The sequence below is a fragment of the Varanus komodoensis genome, unplaced genomic scaffold, assembly GCF_004798865.1.
Source record: "Varanus komodoensis strain SLA01 unplaced genomic scaffold, ASM479886v1 scaffold105, whole genome shotgun sequence".
Lineage (NCBI taxonomy): Eukaryota > Metazoa > Chordata > Lepidosauria > Squamata > Varanidae > Varanus > Varanus komodoensis.
Genome location: NW_025335297.1, coordinates 1,257,680 through 1,279,678, shown reverse-complemented (window position 1 = coordinate 1,279,678; position 21,999 = coordinate 1,257,680). Strand labels below are relative to the sequence as shown.

At 46.6% G+C, this 21,999-nt stretch overlaps 1 protein-coding gene across 6 annotated transcripts; it reads right to left on the bottom strand.

Annotated features, from left to right (window-relative positions):
* Positions 1–5,777: 5,777 nt before the first annotated feature.
* On the bottom strand, positions 5,778–19,439 carry LOC123017941 (C-type lectin domain family 2 member D-like). Of its 6 annotated transcripts, XM_044419630.1 has the most exons (7): positions 19,365–19,439; positions 19,078–19,265; positions 13,348–13,544; positions 11,674–11,751; positions 9,725–9,909; positions 7,413–7,510; positions 5,778–6,295 (listed from the first exon to the last, which is right to left on the bottom strand). In XM_044419630.1, the coding sequence occupies exons 3-7, from the start codon at positions 13,424–13,426 to the stop codon at positions 6,160–6,162; spliced, it is 576 nt and encodes a 191-aa protein (XP_044275565.1). In that variant the 5' UTR covers positions 13,427–13,544; positions 19,078–19,265; positions 19,365–19,439; the 3' UTR covers positions 5,778–6,159. The 6 variants fall into 6 exon arrangements, with proteins under 6 accessions (XP_044275565.1, XP_044275567.1, XP_044275568.1 ...); XM_044419632.1 differs by lacking the exon at positions 19,078–19,265 and having other exon boundaries at positions 19,365–19,383; XM_044419633.1 differs by lacking the exons at positions 19,078–19,265; positions 19,365–19,439 and adding an exon at positions 15,015–15,085 and having other exon boundaries at positions 13,348–13,478.
* Between the last annotated feature and the right edge of the window lie 2,560 nt (positions 19,440–21,999).

The window sequence follows — 21,999 nt, the reverse complement described above, 5'->3', positions numbered from 1 at the left end:
TCTTTGCTGCTGAACTTCAGGCAGCAGCATGTCTTGGGCTGGCCCCGACTGTGGTGGAACAAGATCCATTTTGCCATGCATTGTTCCTTTCAATGGTCCCACGCAGCTACCAATCACCCTTCGAGCATCATGAGAGAAATCGAAACATTCCCTTCCCAGGGCCAGGTCAGGACATTTTATTGACTGAGGCAAGTGGCAAGATAGCGCCCTCTCCCATTCCACGTACAAAGGCTAAATGGACTGGCAGCTGAATTGCATCAGTAATGGCAACGGGAGAGCATCTTTCACTACACCTGAGGGCAGCAGGTTAGCTTAGCAGGTGCAGGGCCAGCCAAATGGCCCACACAGTCTCCTCCAGCCTGCAGCCACTGCCTCATCCTGCCTTGTGGCTGGGCTGGCCCTGCTGCCTATTCGCATGGTATATTTTCATAAACCTCCTTCATAGTTTTCTTAACCTGGGGAGCAGGTTGCTTTAACCCTGAGTGATCAGTTCTGGTGGTGGCAATCAAGAAGACATGGACAGAATGTGTGCAGTATACACACATTTATAGAAAGCAGTGGGAGGGAACCTTCAAGGGGAAGTGGGCCATCGACCCCAGCCAGCATAGCCAATCAGTAGGGATTATGGGAGCTATAGGATTTGGAGGATACCAGGTTGACTATCCCAGTATAAACTCATTACAATTGCCTTTCTTATTTTCAACATTGTTCCTATCACTGGAGTTTCCTTTTATCACAGTGTTGTTAAGGAAGTTTCCCACCTAATCCCTGAGAACAGTCAGTTAAGGGTCTATTAAACAGCATATAAATTCAGTCGAAAAGTGGAGACCTAAATGCATGCATATGTCTGGGATGGGATTCCTGGCAGGTGCTAGTGAGCAACATTAACAGTGACAAAAGAGATGTTACAAAAGAGGCTTCAAGGCAGAAGAGTCTCCTGTTGGTGAGATTTTCTTCCTGCCTCCAGCCTTCTCTCTGGCTGATAATTGAAATTCTGACTTGGAACATCATTACAAGAGGCACCTATTTATTTTTATTTATTTATTTAAAGTTTTTATATGCCGCCCCAGTACTAAGTACTAAAAGTCTCTGGATGGCTTACAAAAAACTAACAAAAAAACAACAACCCCAAAGCAACCGTATACAACAACAAACGCACAACACATTGCATCCAATAAATTATGATAAAAACAAGGATAAAATCAATTAACTGTTAAATATTGGGAAAATAAAAAGGTCTTTGCCCAATGCTGAAAAAAATAAAGTAAGGTGAGCCTCCCTGGGGAGGGTGTTCTACAGTGCTTATGACTGTGAACTTATGTTTTCTTGTGTTTTACCCAACAGTGATCCTACAGGGCCTCTCCCGTGCTTCACAAACATTTCTAGATTGAGGGAAATGAGGTATTGTTCTCAATTATCACATTATCTCCTCTAATTTTGCAGTCTTGCAAATCTGCAGCAGCACTTGTACTTGTTGTGCATGTATGGGAGGAGGTGATCCTTCAGATAACCTGGCCCCAAGCTGTTTAGGTCTTTTAATGTTAGGACTAGCATTTTGAATGGGCCCACATTTCAAGCTGCAGCCAGTGCAGCTGGGAGAGGCCTGGAGTAATGTGTCCAAGTAGCTCAGATTTTAAAAGCTTAGAGCAGCACTTTGAATTGTACTTAAAAGTAAACTGCAAAATTTCAAGGTTATCCAGGACAGACTTCAATCATAGATTGTGTCTGAGTCAAAAGTGCTGCTTTAGACTTAGAAAGTGCAAACTGGGTAAATTCTGAGCAAGAACAAACTAAGACTATTCTTTTAGTCAACCCTTACTGGTAATACAAGATGCGTTTGACAGAATAAACACCACAGCACATTATCCAAGTGGGTTTCCTTTGGTATAAGGCACTAGACAGGGGGAGACATTCTATTATTGTTATATAATAAATCGAACAAATGAATGAACAAATATATATGTATGTATGTACTCAGAAAAACAGGTTTTGCCATCCTGCCCCTCTGCCCGGCCGTAAATACATCAATACACCGTCTTAGAAGAAACCTCAGTGTCTGGTTGTAACGATCAAAGAACCCACCTCATTAACGGGTAACTGTCAAAGTGTAATCTCGATATTTTCCAGACTTGCTAAAGTGCCTCCCTAACCCAGTAAGTTCACACATGTAACCTTTTTTTGTTTGTTTACTTAACTTGGCCAGCCTGTTCAAGGTAACTTTAGTTTAGAAGGTCTGTCAAAGGCATCTAATTAGAGTGAGATATAACTCTTTCTATTATTATTATTATTATTATTATTATTATTATTATTATTATTATTATTATTATTATATCATTTCTATGCCGCCCCTTGCTGAAGCCTCGGGGCGGCTTACAACACAATAAGATACATTGAAATACAATAGAACATAATAAATTACCATTAAATACAAAAATACAAAAAATACACTGAGATACAAACATAATAATATAAAATTAAAATTAACAGTGTAAAATAAGTAAATAAAGAATATAGGAGGAGAAAAGAGAAGGAAGAAGAAGTTGCCCTGGCCAGATCATATATTTTAACAATTGAAATGATGTTTAAATAAAAAGGTCTTTACCTGGCGCCGAAAAACCAGTAATGACGGTGCCAGGAGGACCTCTTTGGGGAGTGAATTCCATAGGTTGGGCGCCACCGCAGAGAAAGCCCTCCTCCGAGTACTTACTCTCCTAATTTCTTTCATGGAGGGTTCCCAGAGAAGGGACTCTCCCTCAGATCTCAAGGGGCGGTTGGGCATATACGGACGTAAGCGCTCGTTCAGGTAGCCAGGACCCAAGCCGTTTAGGACTTTATAGGTCATAACCAACACCTTGAATTGGGCCCGGGCTTCAATGGGAAGCCAGTGAAGCTGACGGAGGACTGGAGTCATGTGAGCATAACGCCCCGTCCCCGTCAGCAACCTGGCAGCTCTATTTTGCACCAATTGAAGTCTTCGGACCGTCTTTAGGGGAAGCCCCACGTAAAGCGCGTTACAGAAGTCTAGGCGGGAAGTCACCAGCACGTGTGTCACCGTCGCCAGGCAGTCGTACTCCAGGTAGGGGCGCAGCTGATTAATCAGCCGAAGCTGAAGGAAGGCGCTCCTCACCACCGCTGTCACCTGAGCTTCCAAAGAAAGCTCCGGGTCGAGGAGTACTCCTAAGCTGCGGACCTTGTCCCTAAGAGGGAGTGTTGCACCATTCAGGACCAGGTCAAATCCACCCTCTCCGAAGCCCAATCTGCCAACCAACAGGACCTCCATCTTGTCTGGATTGAGTTTCAGTTTATTGGCCCTCATCCATTCCATTACCTCGGCCAAGCACCGGTTCAGCACAGCCACTGCCTCACCTGGATTAGTGGAAAACGAGAGGTAGAGCTGGGTATCATCAGCGTATTGATGATTCCACAGCCCATACCTCCTGATGACTTCTCCCAGCGGTTTCATATAGATGTTAAATAGCAAAGGGGATAGAATGGAGCCCTGTGGTACTCCATGGCATAGCTGCCATGGCGCAGAGACATAGTCCCCCAGCACTACCTTCTGGAATCGACCGTTGAGATAGGAGCAGAACCACTGCAAAGCAGTGCCTCCGACCCCCAATCCCGCTAGCCTATCCAGAAGGATACCATGGTCGATGGTATCGAAAGCCGCCGAGAGGTCCAGAAGAACCAACAGGGATGCACTCCCCCTGTCCTTCTCCCTGCACAGGTCATCGTACAGGGTGACCAAGGCAGATTCAGTACCGTACCCAGGTCTGAAGCCGGACTGAAAAGGATCCAGATAATCAGTTTCATCCAAGAGTGCTTGGAGTTGTCCCGCCACCACTCGCTCCAACACCTTGCCCAGAAACGGGATGTTGGCCACAGGTCTATAGTTAGTGGCCATCTCTGGATCCAGTGACGCTTTCTTCAGGACTAGTCGTATTACCGCCTCCTTTAAAGGGGCAGGCACTCGACCCTCCCTCAGAGAAGCGTTAACCACTTCCAAGATCCAGGTCCCAATCCCCTGCTTGGAGTTATTTATTCACCAAGACGGGCAAGGATCCAATAGGCAAGTGGTGGGACGTACTCGTCCAAGCACCTTGTCCACATCATCGGGCCGCAATAATTGAAATTCCTCCAATAATTTTGGACCAGACGGTAGCATTGGCGTCTCCCCAGAAACCTCTGATTCGTTAGTGGAGTCCAGCTCGTGACGAATCTGAGCGATTTTCTCCCTGAAATGCCTGGCAAAGTCATCACAACAGGCCTTTGAGGGTGGCATCGGATCTTCCTTAGGACCCAGGCAAACCAGGCCTTGTACCACTCGAAAAAGCTCCACCGGGCGGCATTGTGAGGAGGCAATGGAAGCGGAAAAAAACTTCTTTTTTGCCGCCCTCACCGCCACAGCATAGCCCCGATAGTGGGCTCTCAAGTGTGTTCGGTCAGATTCATCCCGTGATTTCCTCCACCTATGCTCTAGTTGTCTCCCAACCCACTTCATCGCCCGCAATTCAGGTGTATACCAAGGGGAAGAGCGGACTCTGCCTGGTGAGAGAGGACGCTTAGGAGCGATCGTGTCCACAGCCCTGGTCATCTCTCCGTTCCACAGTTCGACCAGAGCCTCGACAGGAGCACCAGTCTTGTCAGCCAGAAACTCCCCCAGGGCCTTCAGGAATCCATCCGGATCCATCCAGCTCCGGGGGTGGGCCCATACAATCGGGTCTGCACTCTTATAGACGGAGAGGCCGCTCTTGAGCACAAACCTCACCAGGAGGTGATCTGACCATGACAGGGGAGTCAAACATAAATTCCTCACCCTCAGGTCATCCTCTTCCTGCCCCGTCGAGAAAACCAGGTCCAGAGTGTGTCCACGTTCATGGGTCGGGCCGATGACGTGTTGAGACAGGCCCATGGCCATCATAGAGGCCATGAAGTCCTGAGCCGCCCCGGTCAGTCCAGACTCGGCATGGAGATTGAAGTCCCCCAGGACCAACATCCTGGGGGTCCTCAACACCAGGTCCAAGACGGTCTCTGTCAGCTCAGATAGGGAGACTGCTGGGCAGAAAGGTGCACGGTACACCAATAGAATCCCCAGTCTGTCTCGTTCGCCCAACACCAAGTAGAGGCACTCCAGCCCTGGTCTTGAAGGGACCGGAAGACCCATGAGAGAGATGGAGGCTCGGTAAACCAACGCGACTCCCCCTCCCCTCCCTTCTGGGCGTGAACAGTGTTGAACCAGATACCCGGGCGGACACAGTTGGGAGAGGGCAACATCCCCTCCCTCTCCTGCCCAGGTCTCCGTTATGCAAGCCAGGTCGGCCCCCTCATCCACAATCAAGTCATTTTATGATGCTGTGACCTGTATCCAATCACTTTCCTATCCAATCACGTTCCTGTGTATTGTATTCACTCCCCTTTTGTGTATTCTATGTACCCTAATGGAATTAGCATTGGGTGTTCCTGTCTCGGGCACCCACAGATCCATGCATTTAATTGTAAGTAAACCTATTTGCCCTTGCAAGAAACTGATCATTTGAGCCTTAATTGCGGGACTTCAGTGTGGTGTAGTGGTTAAGAGCATGGGACTGGGACTCTAACGATCTGGGTTCGAGTCCCCGCTCAGCCATGGAGCCAACTGGGTGACTTTGGGCCAGTCACAGACTCTCAGCCCAACCTACCTCACAGGGTTGTTGTTGTGAGGATAAGATGGAGGAGATGTAAGCTGCCTTGAGCCCTTTGTAGGGAAAAGGCAGGATATAAATAGAAAATAAATAAAATATTCATTATATATATTCATTATATATATTGAATCTATATATTCATTTCTACACTGCTCATAGCCCAACTCTTTGGGTGGCTTACAGCCAAACAACTTAAAACAGAATACTATAATAGACAAAAACATTAACAGAATTAAAATTAATTTAAAATTGCATAAATATTAAAAGACAGGGAAAGAAGAAGAAAGAAAAGGCTGCTGTGCAGTGTTTTCAGTTCTGCAGCTGCACCACAGTCAGCTTCCAGCTTCCAAGGCTCCATGTCAGTCCCAGTTCTCTGTGTTGGTACACAGAAAAACACCACAGGAGACCATTAGCTTTATGTTTCAGAAAACAGACAGTGCAAAAATGCAGTAGTTTCTCTCCTTTGCAATATCCTTTCTCAAGTAACAGGCAGACAAGTAGATGCAGCTGATTTGCGGCAGATCCAACAGTGTTCTACGTAGCACCTTGCGGAGCTTGCTTTGGTTTCATCATTGAAATAGGCACAATCACCTCCATCACCCATAACTTCCAAACTGCAATACAAGCACCACAAAGCTTGAGTCAAGCTTTCCCCAGTAGCAGCTGATAGTTATCTGCACGTACTATTGCACATACTATTGGGAAAGTCTTACTCAATCAAACATATCCCCAAACAGATCCCTAAATTCAGGAGTTTCAAAATGGGTGTCCCTGGCTCATTCTGAGGGAAAAAAAACTACGTAACCCTTGCATATATTACAGCATATCTAAATGTATACATCTAGAGAGAATGACTAGGATTTATTTAAATTTCACAGAAGGCAAAACCAGTAAATCGATTTCCCACCAAATAAAATACATTCTTTAATCAAGTTGCATCCCACACCCCAATCACACTAAATCTAGAGTTAGATTTAGTTTAGTTCTCTTCAGTTAGAATTGATTTGCAAAGGCTGCAAACAGGTAGGAAAAATGGGCAAAGGCATTGACTGGGACCAGTGGGCCCCCTGCCTATAATCATATTCCAAGCCACAGGTGACTATTGAGAAGGAAAATAGGTTCTGTGAATGAGAAGAATTGCTGCTTGAATCTGCCCACCTCTCTTCTACAAAAGAAGGCTGCAGCTCAAAGCATTTGGAAGTCACTTGGTGAAGCTCAGTCATTCTCCAGACTGGGCACTCTCCATTCGGGAAACTGGGAGAGATTTTTTTTTAGAGAAATCCGAGGTTTGCATTATCTTCTCTGGAAATAGGGGTATCAAGGGATTCAGCTCCTGAATTTTTGGGAAAGCTTGTTATACATTTTTCCAAAGTAGTGGAAGTCAGACACACTGACAATATTCGACTGGAAGATCTTAGCAGAAATGTTTAATGGGCCAGTGATTAGAGGGTATGGCAAAATAAAGGATTGGTAGATCATCCAGAACACTCTTTATTTTAGCCCTTCATCCTAGAATGCCCACTTCTTTTCTGCATGTTGAGGTGGGGTTACCACTAGAATGAACGCAGTAATTCTCTTTTTCTTGAAAATGCCTGATCATTTTTTGGGCAAACCTGGCTACCTAGAAATTGTGAATAGTCGCATCTCCAGTGGCTCATCTCTCACCCCATTACCATTTCTTGCTTATTACTGAGGCCTCATTTCTAAAGACAAATGGAACTTGGAACTCACGTTGAATTGCCTCCATCCAACCATTTCCAGGGCTGACCCGAATCTCTCGTGAGCCCAATCCAGCAGGAACCTTTGCCTTTGTTAAGCATCACGAAATCCTTTCAAAACCAGAAGAGATGGATATCAGAGCCCTGAGCTGTATTAGTGGCTTGCCAGCAACGAACCTTAGGGCTCCATTCAGTTTGGGAGATGCCTTTCACTGCCCGTGTCCCAGTGCTGGGTGGAACCAAAGGCAAGCAGGGGTGGGGGAAAGGAGACAGGGTCAAAAATACACAAAGCCAGCACAGTTTCACTGAAGAATTTTCCTGCCATGAGCTAAGCCTCAGGAGAGGCAGTGCAACTTAGTAGAGTGGGGAAAGAAATATAGAAATGCAAGAAAATGCCATGCAAAGTGGGTGGGGCATCGAGCACGACCATCTTGGAGGGCTGGCCTGGGACCCCGGCAAGCTGGATTTGGCCCACTGGCCTGAGATTCAACACCCCTGAACTGATCAGTTCTCTTTGGGTCCCAGTAGGACATTTTGGGTCACACAGGAATGTTTGGCAGCAGGCATGGAGAAACGGCTCTGACTGAGCACCTGGAGCATTGTATGCCAACACTGGGTGGGGCTGCCCGTGTCTCCCATGCACAGAGAGGCAAACTGGGCAGCAGTGGGAGAGGGTGCCCCTCCTCCCCCGTTCTGCTGGAGGTGGGAGGGCAAAGAGGGCCTTTTGCACAACAGACCAAAGGGAGGTCCTTTCCAAAATGTTAGTCCACACTGCAGGGCTTTTGGAGCGGAGGGGGAGGAGAAGGATTCCAATTTGACTTATTTTGGCTTGGTGTGCAGGTCCAGCTAAGGTCAGTAAGGAACTAATTCTAGGCTACATTGGTGAACACATGCGGCAGCCTAAGAAGGTTGGGCTGCTGACAACCACTTTTCTACCCAGAACTGCTGCAGCCATGAGATCCAAGCTCTTCTTTCCCCACATTTCTGCCGTAGGTGTGCAATGACAGAGTAGCTCAAATGTGCAAGGTGCCCTCCAGGTGGTTTGGACTACAACTCCCAGAATCCCTGACCAGTGGCCATGATGCCTGGGGCTAATGGGAGTTGTAGTTCAAGACATCTGGCAAGCACGTGGTTGCTTACCCCTGATTAAGTAGAAAACCATGGATCAGTTGATGACAGATGTGTGAACTAGAGCCAGGCTCTGGTACCCCAAAATAAGGTAGAGTAGGGTCTGGGCAGACCAACAAAAACAAGAATTAATCTCTTTTAAATATAGATTTTATGTATCCATAGCAATGAATGCATATGATATGCCTATATAGGCAAATACAGTTTGCAGCAATTTTACATAGCCTTGCTATTTCTCACCACCCAATCTCTCATCTACCCTAGCTTTCTAATTACTCATCCTAGCCCCTGGCCTGGGCTTTCTTTCCCGTTCACCCCTTTATCATGCTGTTTCGCTCCATGGCCCATTTCTAACTGCGCTTGCTCCTAACTGTGCTTGCTCGTTTTCTCCTCTGCCTTTTTAACCACCCCGCGTCTTGCTTTTAACTCCTTCCTGCTCTTTAGACTAGCCAGGCCCCTGTGGCAGCCATTCAGTGACTCACCTAACCTTCCCCAGAACCATTTTGCCGTGGTGCCCTCACATTTCTCAAATTTTGAAATGTGCCCATGGGTCCCAAAGGAATAAAAACCCCTGAACTATCTAGGCAATAGGAAAGTGCAGTCCTTCTACATACCTCAGAACAGGCCTATAGCCATAGGTGGGCAAGGGGACATTGCCCCAGCTAAATTTTCTCTGCCCCTATTGTTTTAATGAAGAAATAATTAAAAAGCAGCTTTCAGTTTTGTCTTCAAAAGGCCTGCAAACCAGAAGAACTTGGTTTTGACACCCTGCCCTTGAACATGTTGGTTGTCCACAGGCCTGCATTACAGGCTAGGAAGCCCCCATTGCCTGGGTGGTGGTAAGCATGAAATATAATGCTGTTTGTGGAGACCTGCAGGCTTATAATTAGCAGCTCAGTGTTAAATCCACTTTCTGTTCCACATCTTTGTGGATTTGGAGGTGGAACAGAGGCAAAAGGGGGCTGCAGGGAGAAAGGGAAGAAAGAGAAGCAAATGATTGGGTGAGTGAGTGAGAGCAGAACCAAGGTAAGGGGTCCACTCGTGGTGTGCTGTGACCCCCTAGTTTCGGCTCTTTTTTAACCTGAGCCAAATTCTCTCTCCTGCAGCAAATACTTGCTCTTTCTCTAAAGAAGACTAATACTGGGCAACCAGTTCACAGCAAAGGACTATGAAGAGCGGATTCCTTCTGTCTCTCACCTGATCTTTCTCTTCAATCCTAGCCAAAGAAGCATTATGGGAAGAGCAAAACTTCTGGCTTGAAGTCCAGTTTCTTTCTGCCTTCGAAAAATAGTAGCAGTTTTCCTTATACCCAATCCATGACGGTGGGCATGCTTGAATAGAGCGACAGTCACACTTGTTAATGATTGCTAGTACTGTTATCACTATGGAAAGAAAGAATGAGACATTCAAGGTTATTATTTTTTACAGACACGGATTAGCACAATGCAACATGTTCTCAGGACAGCCATCTCCAACCTAATGCTTTGGACTACAACTCCCAGCGCCCTGCCTAGTGCCCATGCTAGCTGGAGCCAATGGGAGTTAAGATCCACAACCTCTGGAGGACACCAGGTTGAGAAAGACTGGCATAGCCCTTGCGGTACTCACTTCCTTACTCACTTTAGCCCTTGTGGTACTCGCTTCCTTACTCACTTATTCCCCTGACCTTTCTCTGCTTAGGTTTTCTTGATCGAGTGGTAACTGCTCTTTGCTGCAGGTTCTTGCTTATGTATGCTGGCATCTGCTATTTTTGAAACAATTGTTCTCTTTATTACTGCACCAGCAGTGGGAGGGCTTTTATGAATTTTAGCATTTATTTATTTAAAGCTTTTATATACGATCCCTAGACAAGTATCCTTATACTGCTGCATACAACTTGGAAGGGCTCCTGCCCTCAAAAGTGTCCTAGAAATATTTTAAATCAATATACATAGAAATCAAAGTGAATAAATGCATTACAGGAAAAGCCATCATCAGTGTCTTTGGCTTAACTGAGATACACCTGTCTTCCTACAAAAAATTAAAACAAATCAGCTATTTTGCTGTCTTAAGATTCATTTTCTTGCCAGAAGAAGTTTCTTCAAGATATCACAGCAGTCAATGGAGAGGCTCACACAAAACCTTGCCAGTTCTACCAGATGCACTTTGGATCTTTTCAGATCTGCACCTACAGCCACAACCCTTCTGGCCAAGCTTCACAACTGCAATGTGAAGCGCATCTTTGCATTTAATTCACTTTCTGTTGGTTGGCCAGTTTATTTCGGCAATGCACACAGCAGGGGATAGGAGAGCTTCTAATTATCAGCTTAGCTGCAACACTTGCCCAGAGATGGGGATGATTGACAGCTGGCTTTAGCAGTGCCTGAAAGCCAAGCAGCAGCCCAATCCTGCAGCCACATCAACTTCAAGATGGAAAGGAAACTTCCTCCGTTGCATGAAGAGGATCTGCCACTTTTTCCTCAGACGTGCATTCAAGACTTTTTACTGACCGATGGAGAGAGAAGCTGACTGAGGCATAGTTCAGCACTGGCAAAGGGACAGCATCTCCATCACACCCGAGGGGGGCAGCCAGCTAGTTCAGGGGGTGCATGGAAGCCAGCTAGGTGCAGGGAAGTGCAGCACATGGTTAGGCCCCACAACAGACAGGAATGGCCAGAGGCAGCAGCTGCCCCCTTCGCAGATCCAGTGTGGTGCAGTGGTTAAGAGCTCAGGCTGGGACTCAGGCAACCCGGGTTCTAGTCCCGACTTGGCTGTAGAGCCAACTGGGCGTCTTTGGGCCAGTCACAGGCTCTCAGCCCAACCTACCTCACAGGGTTGTTGTGGGGCTAAGATTGAGAGCAGGAGGAGGAGAATGATGTTGGCTGCCTTGAAAGGAAAAAAGGCAGGATAAAAACATGATGATGATGATGATGAGATGCTACCCAAGGCAACTGCCACACTCTGCCTAATAGTAGGGTTGATCCTGTGTGCATTCCTCTCTCTTATGGGTATAAAAATCAATTTGGGATGAGTGATTTGGAAAGAAAACCTGCCCACTGGGGTGAAAACAAAATCCACAAGCAATTTCATGCTTTCATCAGTCCACCAGATACTAATGAAGGACAGACAGACCAAAGTGGAGTGTTTCCTGGATGTGGACAGCTTACCAGCTAAAAGGCTGGCACAAACAAGGATCCAAAAAATGTGCTCTTTACGTGGTCGCCACTTGCACTTCCTGGTGTTTTCTGGTGCAAAAAGGAAGAGAAAGCAAGAAACGTGTGAGTGCCCATCAGCCTCATTCAATGACCCGCTGGACGAACTCCGTGTGGCCCTGCAACTCAAATAAAGGCAGCCTTACAAGAGAGTAAAGTCCGGCTGCTTTTCTAGCAAGACAGCTTTTTGTTTAGAGTCATCTCTGCACTCTCCTACATGGGGTGGATCAGGAGGGAAGGAGAGATGTGAAAACCGCTTGCAGGAACCACGATTGCTGTGACTTGGGGAATCTCTCTCTGCCTTCCGCTCTGCCCCCAGCAAAGTGTGACACACATGGGGCAGGGGGTGAAGGGAAGGTGAGGGGCCACTGGGTGGAACCCGGCTAGCAGCAGCCAAAGGAAGCCTGCATTCAGGGCCAAGTAAACCAGGCAGCCTCACACACCGGCCTGCATCAAGAAATCCTCTACTGCCACAGTCGACCTCAAGCGGCATTGCATGGCACATCTGCAGCCAGGGAAGGTGCAGGCCTAGGCCTGGTTCAACACCCACTCAAGGCCCACACTCCAGGAGTGGCCCACTGCCAAGAACCCCTTAGATCTGCTCCTCTTCCTCAGCCTGGCCCAGACAAGGGTGGTGGTGAGGCGAAGGGGTAGCCACTGCCTCCTTGCTCCCAGGCTCTCCGCTGTCCAGCAAGCCAGTGGCAGGAGGTGCAAGAGCCGCTGAGGGCATCTGCATTGAGAAGGTCAGCTACTGAGAGAGGTGGCCCATGGAGGGTGTCTTGCCCAAGGGCCCCCCGAAACCTGGACCCAGCACTAATTTCTGCCAGGAAAAATAGAAACAAAGCATGAAGACAAGCAAGGACTTAGGAGAGATGTGATCAGATAAAATGGGGAAAGAGAAGCAAGCTCTGACAAATTAGGAAAGGTTGGAGGCTCCATCTACTCCTGGAGCAGACCCATTGCGGTATGGACATAAGTAATGGTACACACACTGCCGTTTCTCTGAGCAGTCCTTTTCAACAACACACAAGTGTGATTCCACAATGTACATTTTCTTTTGCGCATTCCAGTCAGGTCTAAGGAAAATTGCTGGATGTGCTATTTGACCTTGAATGTCCATTAACATCCTGCAGCTTCCAGTTTTAGTAGGTGTCCACATCTTATTTTTCATGCTGTGCCAAAACTCTCCCCCACATTTTTCTGACCATTTTTCTGGTTTTCTTATTCAGCTTGATGGAAAGAAATTGCTTTGGAAAAGCAATTCAAACGAAATGAAAAATTCAGAGAAATTCTCATGCATTGGCTTCTGCCAGCCCTCCAACACAGAGGAGTGTCCTCTATAAAATAGGGCACCCAGCCACCCTACTTTCCAGTAGGGGGGCCATTTGTCTGTTTTACAGAGAACAGTCCTATATTCAAAGGAAAGCCCAGTCCAAGTCTGGTTTATAAGAAGTGGGAGCATCAGGGACTTTGAAGTTCCCCTTCCACAGGTAGCACCTGAATGGCCAAAGGTACATATACCTCACATGCCAGAAATCTGCAACCTTACAAGCCCAGCAGTGCCAGACGCTGTGCTAGGAAGAACACCAGTTTGCTTCTTCATATGACAAACTGTGAATCTAACTTTACCTGCTTGGTTTGCTTGCTCAGGTCCAGGCAAATGCTCCAGTTCATTTGAATTACTCTCAGCACCATTTTGGGATGGCATCTTCCTTTTTTCAGGAGTGGTGTCCTACTGTTATTTTCAGGCTGTTTTATACCTTATGAAGAAAACAGTGTTCCTGAATCACTTCCAGACACATGAAAATCACCAGGCATTTGTTAATCTGGAATCACAGCAAAGCGGTAAAATAAACAAGCAACTGAACTTGAAACGGCACTCATCTGATTGTATTCAAAGCTGCTCCTCTACTGACAGAACAAACACAGCCGGCAGGATGGATTTCCCCTCCCTCCTTGGCTTCCACCTTGACTGCCAATTCTGCTCCAGTGACCTGGGCTGGAGCTCTGTGGGAGCAGAAATGCAGGGAAAGTCCCAATGAGGGAGAGCACAACTTGAACAATGTTGGATTCCACCCAGTAAATACCATTTCGGAATACAAGAGCCTTTTCAGAACACAGTGAACCTCATCGTTCTAATTTCATGTATCTGCACACGTAGCAAGGAATACCTTCTACAGAATGAATTACTCCATGGCCCATTATTGTAAGCATCAAATTTTAGATGCCACCAACCAGGTGCCCAGGGTGTTGTACAAGAACAGCATTCAATGCTCACGTAAAACAAAGAATCACAGGAGAAAAATGTTCCTCCACCATACAATACAATTTAAGAGTGGTATTAAAGAGCAACAAACTAGAAGTCCATAAAAAGGCAATAGTATTTACTGCCCTCCTAAACCAAAACAAGGAAGGAAATGATCTCACCTTTCCTGGGAGGGGCTTTTGCTGTTCCCCAAAAGGTTCTGCCTCAAATACCCACCAGGTGAGTGGGGGCACAAGCAAAAGAGTCTGTGCTTATGACTGTAACATACAGGCTGTTTCACATGGGTTTGTGATTACTCAGGGGGGTTGAAGGAAGAGGATCAGTGCAGTGAGTCAAGCTTAACAGAATTCTGAGCTCCTTGGTCTAGAGCCAAGATCATGGCATCAAGCTATACAAGAAATTTGTTGTGGTTGCTAGTTGTGAAGTCGCATCTGACCCATCGCGACCCCATGGACAACATTCCTCCAGGCCTTCCTGTCCTCCACCATCCCACAGAGTCCACTCAAGCTCACACCGACTGCCTCAGTGACTCCATCCAGCCACCTCATCCTCTGCCGTCCCCTCCTTCTTTTGCCATCTATTGTTCCCAGCATTAGGCTCTTCTCCAGGGAGTCCTTCCTTCTCATTAGGTGGCCAAAGTATTTGAGTTTCATCTTCAGCATCTGGGCTTCTAAAGAGCAGTCAGGGTTGATCTCCTCTAGGACTGACTGGTTTGATCCCCTTGCGGTCCAAGGGACTGGCAGGAGTCTCCTCCTGCACCACAATTCAAAGGCCTCAATCCTTTGGTGCTCAGCCTTCCTTATGGTCCAGTTTTCACAGCCATACTTTGCAACTGGGAAAGCCACCTTGACTATACGCACTTTTGCTATTGCCCAAAAAGAAGGGTTCTGGTGGAGGAAAGTCAAAACATTCGCTATGCAAGTCTAATTCCTGGGAGATAACTTTCGGTTCAAGTATGTCATTGTTACATTTTTAAGCCACCTAATGACCAAGATTTTAGATGATATATAAATAAATAGAATAAACTCACAAAAAAGATGAGATATTGTCAGGAAATCTCAGAATCATAGAACCAGGAGAATGTAGGTTCGGATTCACACTGAAGATGCTACATTCAGTTTCAGTAGTTTATTGACAGGACATCCCTCTCTGACAGAGAAAAACAACAACAACAACAACAACACTGCAGGGTACCAGTGAACCAAACCAACTACAAGCTTCCTGAGCATATACAGAATATTCTCTAGGTTGTGGGTCATACACAGTTTTGGAGTGATGATGAGGGATGAATGGATACATTTACAGAGGACAATACAAGTACAAACAGAACAATGTAAGGCTTGTTACAATGTTACAAAATGTTCCAGAGTTATAGGGTGATGAACAATGTTACAAAATGTTCCAGAGTTATAGGGTGATGAGGAGACAAATAGTTGAGCGATATGAATTATAACTGATCCCAGGTGTAGAAAGAGATTACATCAGGACAAAGAGAATCTATTCAGTGCTGCTTCTCCCAGCCGGAGAGCTAGCGGGATACTTTGTCTTACTTTGCAATTGCACGGTAAGTGTGGAATGTAACCGCAGTTTGAAGGCATGTGCAAGCATACCTGAAAGGGTTAAGGGTTCTCATCTATTGATAGGATGCATCTTGCAGCCTCCCCTGTATGATTGCTCTGCAGGTGAATGGATACAATTCTGAAGCCTCCAGGGCTATCTGCTTTCCCAGGCATACGGAACTGGGTGAAAAGTTCTAGTCCCTTCTAAGGGAGAGGAGTAAGGGCACTGCTTATTATTTTAATAATAAAAAGACTCACAATAAGCATACCTTTTTATGTAAGGCTCTATTTGGACTTTCCCAACAATATCAAAACACTCAAGATTGGTACTAGATAAAACCAGAGCGAAAGAGCAGCAAAGGATACAAGCAGTGCTATGATCTGGAAATCCCAAAACATTTTTTAAAGGATTGGGAAAATAAGGTCTCCACTTGGCACTGGGATGACCACAGTGTAGGTGCCAAGTGAGCCTTTCTGGGAAAGGAATGATGCAGCACTGAAAAGTTTCCCTCTCTCATAGCCACCTGCCTTGCCACATTCAATGGTGGGCCCTGCAGGGCTGAAATGATGTCCTTACAAACTTGGAAGAGTTATATGGAAGGAGACTTTCATTTTGGTAACCTGGTGCCAAGCCATTCAGGGTTTTAATATTGCCCTCTCTTTGAATTCAACATCGAAATGGATGGGCAGCCAGAGCAGATAACAAAGTACTGGCATAAAATGACCAATCTCAGTTAACCATCTGTCTGTCCTATTTTGAGCTGGTTTTCCAGGCAGCCCCTCATTTAACAGGTTGCAAGTTAATCCTGAGAGTAATGGGAGGTTACCGGAGCCAGAATAATGGTCTATTCTTGTGCAGGTAGCTGATACGAGGTGCTGTGAGCTACCACCGAGTCAAAAGCACCCCTATGCCCAGCCAATAAACTTTAACTTTTGGGGAAGTGCAGTGTGCCCCAGAACATGGTAAGCACCACTCAGCTGGACAGACAAGCCAAGCATCCACAGTGCTTTCAATTGTTTGGACTGGAGCTCACCTTTTTGGGCCTTCTTTGGTCCATTTCCCTCCCCCAGAACTGGCTCAGAATACCAGCTGCTTCACAGGTATTAGATGGAAAGGCAGCTTGGGGGAGCAGTGGGAGAGAACAGGAGAGTGAGAGCTGGTATCATTCACTTGCTGGTGGTACTTCAGCCCACATCTCTGAATAACCCCTCTCTGTAGTTCTGTGCTCCATGGGTAAAAGAGAGCCCCGTGAAACCCTGGAGGATAACTGCCATGGGGGGGGAGCAAAAATCCCCCAGCCGCAGTTTCTGAAACCCCCACAGTTCAATGCCTCTGCACCCCAGTCAGACAGACGATGCAGATCAAAAGCTGCTGAGTAACATAGAAACATATGACTCATAGAAACATGCAACTTGTAGAGCGAGTCAGAAGGGGTCTCCCGGGCCATCTAGTCTGACCTCCGGCACCAGCCGGCTCCGCTCACGACATGCCCACCATGTGCAGGTCCAGCCTATCTCTGAACACCCTCACCGATGGGGCCTCAACGACCTCTCGTGGAAGCCCATTCCACACCCTCGGGGTCCTAACTGTCAGGAAGTGCTTCCTGGCACCTAAATGGAACCTGGGTTCCCTGAGCTTTACTCCGCTGGAGCGCGTCCTGCCTTCCTCTGCAGGGGAGAACAGGTCTCTACCCACATCCGTGTGACACCCCCTCACATACCTGTATGTCACCAACATATCCGCTCTGAGTCTCCTCTTCTCCAGGCTGAAGAGACCCAGTTCCCTCAGTCTCGCCTCATACCCCATCCCCTGCAAACCGGCCACCAACCTTGTGGCCCTTCGCTGCACTGACTCTAACTCTAACCTGGCTATATCCTTCCTGTAATGAGCGGCCGAGAACTGAGCACAATACTCCAGTTGCAGGCGCACCAGAGCCGTTTAGGGCGATAGTGATACCCGAGTAGTCCAAGGGAAGCAGGGCTTTCATTTCAACATCAGGCCTGAAGCTGCACTGAGACAGATCTAGGAAGTGAGAAGAGTGCTGTGAGCAGATCAGCATCCACTTCCTGGAGCACCTCGCCCAACTGCAGGCCTCTAGTGCTTTTCATTCTCCGAGTCCAGTTTAGGTGTACCGTGTTAGATACACAATAGGGATGTATAGAATATATGTAACTGGTGCTTTGGATCTTTCTAACTCTTACCCCAAATTCTAATGTTTTGGTTTATTTTATTCTTGTTTTCTTTCTGTATGGTTTGGTTTTGGTTTTGTAACACACAATAAATGTATATTTGTAAAAGAATAAAGGCCCAATCTTCTATGAATACTGCTATTTGATGGTGGGGATGGGGGTGGTGGAGGAGGAGGAGGAGGAGGAGGCATGGGCAGGAGAGAGGCAAGCATTGATGTCAAGCAAGAACCTCTGGCAAACACATTCAAGGAGTGGGCATAAAACTTATGCATTCAGGGAGCCCAGATGCAACAGAGATTACGAGGGTCACTGTATTTTTATTTCAGCAGGTGGCCAGGGACAGCAAGGTGGTGGGGAAGATGGGTTCCCAGAGATCTGGAGCACCAACCCTCGTAGGTCACCCCCCAATACTGCCTCTGAGTGGTAGCATCTCCCCTCATTCATGCATTTCTCACTTTGGAATGACAAGCTTTGTTACCCTAGGCAGTTCTGCCACATAGTCTTACTATGCATTTATATCTCGCCTTTTTTCCTGTTGTGAGGAACCCAATGCAGCTTCCGTTGCTCCATTTGATCCTCACAAAGATCCTGCAAGGTGGGTGAGCTGAGAAGCCATTTCTGGCACAAAGTTGCCCAGTGAGCTTCATGGCTGAGCACGATCTAGGACCCTGGTTGCCCAAGTCCTCAGTCCCCCACTCTAAGCAGCATGCCATGTTGGCTCTCATATTTTTATAATCATTTTGTTTCGATATGTACAGCAGCTTCAGGAAAACAGCACAGAAAGACAGCACAGAGTAAGCTTGGCTCCATCTTGGCCCTGCTTGTTTTTTGAAAAATGACAGCACCAGTTTTTAGCATGCTATTTTAATGGGCACTTAAAGCAGGCTTCCTTGAACTGGGTGCCTTCCAGAAGTGCTGGACTTCAACTCCTATCATCCCCAGCAGCCCAGTTTCACTTTGCAAGACAGACTGATTGCTTCAGGGCCCCCAGCATTGTTGGGTTCATTTCTCTGTGGATCCTTTTTAGAGCCTCGACTCCCTCCCTGGGCTGGCCCTATCATTCGGCAGGTGGGACTGCCGCCCCAGGCAGCAGTTGCTGGGTGGAGGGGGGCAGCAGCTTTTGCCCCCTCATTATCAGCCTCGGCTGGAAGCCAGACCTGTGTGCTGCAAGCAACCTGCTCTGCACTCCCTCGATTAACTTGCTGCCCTCAGGAATGCCAGAGGATGTTCCTCAGTCACCAGGGCCAAAGCAAGGCTCACCCGCCTGTCCCGTAATCTGCTTTTGGTAGAACAGGAAGCACCATCTTGTTCCACACCCCATGCAGGAAATTATCTTGCACTGACCTGCTACTCAGGACCAGGCTTGGACCCTAGTCAAGCTTTTAAAACTTTTAGCCTACTGCTTCTGGGTTTTACTTCCCAGTTTAATTTCCAACCCACACGTCTCCTTGTTCTGCTCTTCTCTTGTTTCTCCTCTTGCATCCATCCTATTTACCTCCATATTTCGGCAAATGGGGTGGCATAGAAGCTTCCTAAATAAATAAATAAATAAATAAATAAATAAATAAATAAATAATATTTCTCCTTTCTCGTCTGACTGCTCAGCCCCTTCACTCTTTCCCCATGCTTACCTGTTAAGTTAGAAGAAGAGGAAGGGTACTCAGCTGTTTCTCAGAAGTTCTTTCCATCCGAAGTAAATCATTTCTCTTGCCCAAGCTGTGCTAAGCTCAGTAGGCTTGCAAATATAAATGACTTCCTTCCTCTGGAGAGCACCGCCCGCTGTCAGCTGAATGGAGGGAGGGAGGGAGGGGGGAGGCAAGAAAGCAGGACTGGTAGCAAAAACCAAGTGCCAAACTTGACAAAAGGGAGGCCAAACCTTCCTTGGCGCATGAGCCCTTCGAGGGTGAGGGGAGGGACAAGGCCAAGTTTGATACGGGACACAAGTATCGGCTCCTGACGCTGACACCGTTCATCACTTCACACAGCAGAAGAGAAGCCTGGTGCAGCCACCCTTGGAGAGGAACATCCAAAGGGTTCAATTTGTTTTACTAGCTGCTCGGATGTGAGGGATCCACGGGCGAGCCACCAACCCGAGCACCCGCTAGTCCACCCCCTCGGTGCGCACTGGATAAGTGCATGAGTGTACACAGAACTAGCAATGGAGGGCAGCCAAACATCTACTCTGTGTTAGCATTGTGGACTCCTGGCTAATTGTTCCATTGCCATATGCTAAATAATAATAATAATAATAGCAACAACAACAATAACTTTACAATTAATATTGTTTTAGTAATAATAATAATAATAATAATAATAATAATAATTTTACAGTCAAAACCTTAATCCGCTTTAAAGTAATTGGTGTGTGGCATGGTAATAAATTTACCATGATGCCCGATGTGAAGTGCCTGCTTCTCTCAGTCTGGGATCTCCCACTGGGTTCATGAGAGGGAGAAAAATGTCTTCCTGTCCACTTTCTGCATACCTCGCATCTCTGTCATATCTCACCTCACTCACCCCCTTTTCAAAGCTGAGCAACTTTGAAGTTCTATATTTGAAATCTTTTCCATGCAGGGGAGTTACTCCAGCTGATCACTTTTGTTGCTCTTTTCTGCATTACCCCCATCCAACTCCATACAAGTGAAGTGCCGGTGATTGAATGCCCCTTCCAGATTCGTCCTTTTTTTCAACTGCCATCTGAATTTCTTTGACTTTCATTCTGCACTTTGAGATTGAAACCACCTGGCAGATTCAGTTTCATGCCCCGTGGCCACAATGGACTTTCATCAGGATTCACCTAGCTAGGACCTCCCTTTGATGACAAGATCTTTCCTTGGGGGACCACAATGCGCGTTTGTGTCCAGATTGCTATTGTTGGGAAAATTCAGCTAAATCCTGGTAGAAAAGGGGTGCATATGTGCTTTTGTGTTATAAAATGCCTGCACTCCTTTCTCAAGGAAGCACCCAAAAATTCCAAGCCAGGTTATTGTTTGGCATTTGCTGTTACTTTAAGAAGTGGGACTTGATGGCTTCCCCCAAGAAGCTGCCAGGGCTCTTGTTTGGCTGATCAGCAAGAATTGGTCAGGCTGCCAGGTTGACAGCATTGCAACCACCCTCGTTTGCATGCCAAGACTCACAATAATCCTGTGATCCTTATGTTAATATCCTGAACCAAATGTTATCGTACTGAGCCCCTCTGGAGACCTCTCATCTGACCAAGTTACCTGAAGGAACTTCTCCTTCCTTATATACCCTCACACCCCTTAAAATCAGTGAGGGAGGCCCTGCTCCGAGAACCTCCTTGAAGGAGGTAAAAAGAACATCTACTCAGAGTAGGGCCTTCTCTCTGGTGGTGCCCAGATTATAGAAAGTGCTCCCCGGAGAGGTTCCCCTGGAGCCAAGCTTATATTCCTTTTGGCACCAGGTCAAAACCTTTTTATTCAACTGTCATTTTAAAAATTAGTATTTTAATGCAACAGTTGTGTTTTATTGGCTATATGTTATTTATTGTTTAGATTGTTCTAATGCATTTGATTTTACTGATTGTGAGCCATCCTGAAATGCCATGCATAAGAGACTGCGTATAAAAGTTTTATTTATTTATTGAAACACTCTGTGTATACGTTCTAAAAGCTTGTAGTTGGTAGTGGAGACCTCTACCGGGTAGCCTGCTGTCGTAAGTCACTGCAGTGGTCCTGGGTAATCTTTCAATAAAACTGCTGAGGTTGAAGGCAAAAGGGGCTTTCCTGACTGAACCTGGTTTTCTTTGTGGCAGTTGCCGTTGATGCTTTCCCGACACTGTCGCCCGTTTTTTCCCCCTGTGCCCAGATTGTTTTCTTGATATTCAGTGCAGTCCTGCTTTTGTGCTTTTTACCTTTTCTTTTTCACCCTTGGAATGCTGTACAAGATTAGGCATGAACATTTTGTGCAGTCCCCCTTTTGTGTCCTGGGACTGCAGCATCTTTGCAGCTTTGGGGCACTTCAGTATTTCTCCTCTTGGGGACATCTGTGCCAGTCGTAACTAATGCAGTACTGAATTCCAAGGGTGCAAAAAAAAGAAAAAAGGGGGGACAAGGCAGATAGCAAATCCTCCATTTTAAAATTTGTGAGGACTGGAGGGTTAGTCACCATCTATCTGCTGGAAGCTGGGAGCAAAACAGCAGACAGTCGACTGCTGGTCTGTGGTTCCAGCTCACCTTTCTAAAGCCACACGGGAAAAAGAACAGGAGTCCTTCAAAAGCATATGTTTCAGGTGTTGTTGCTGAC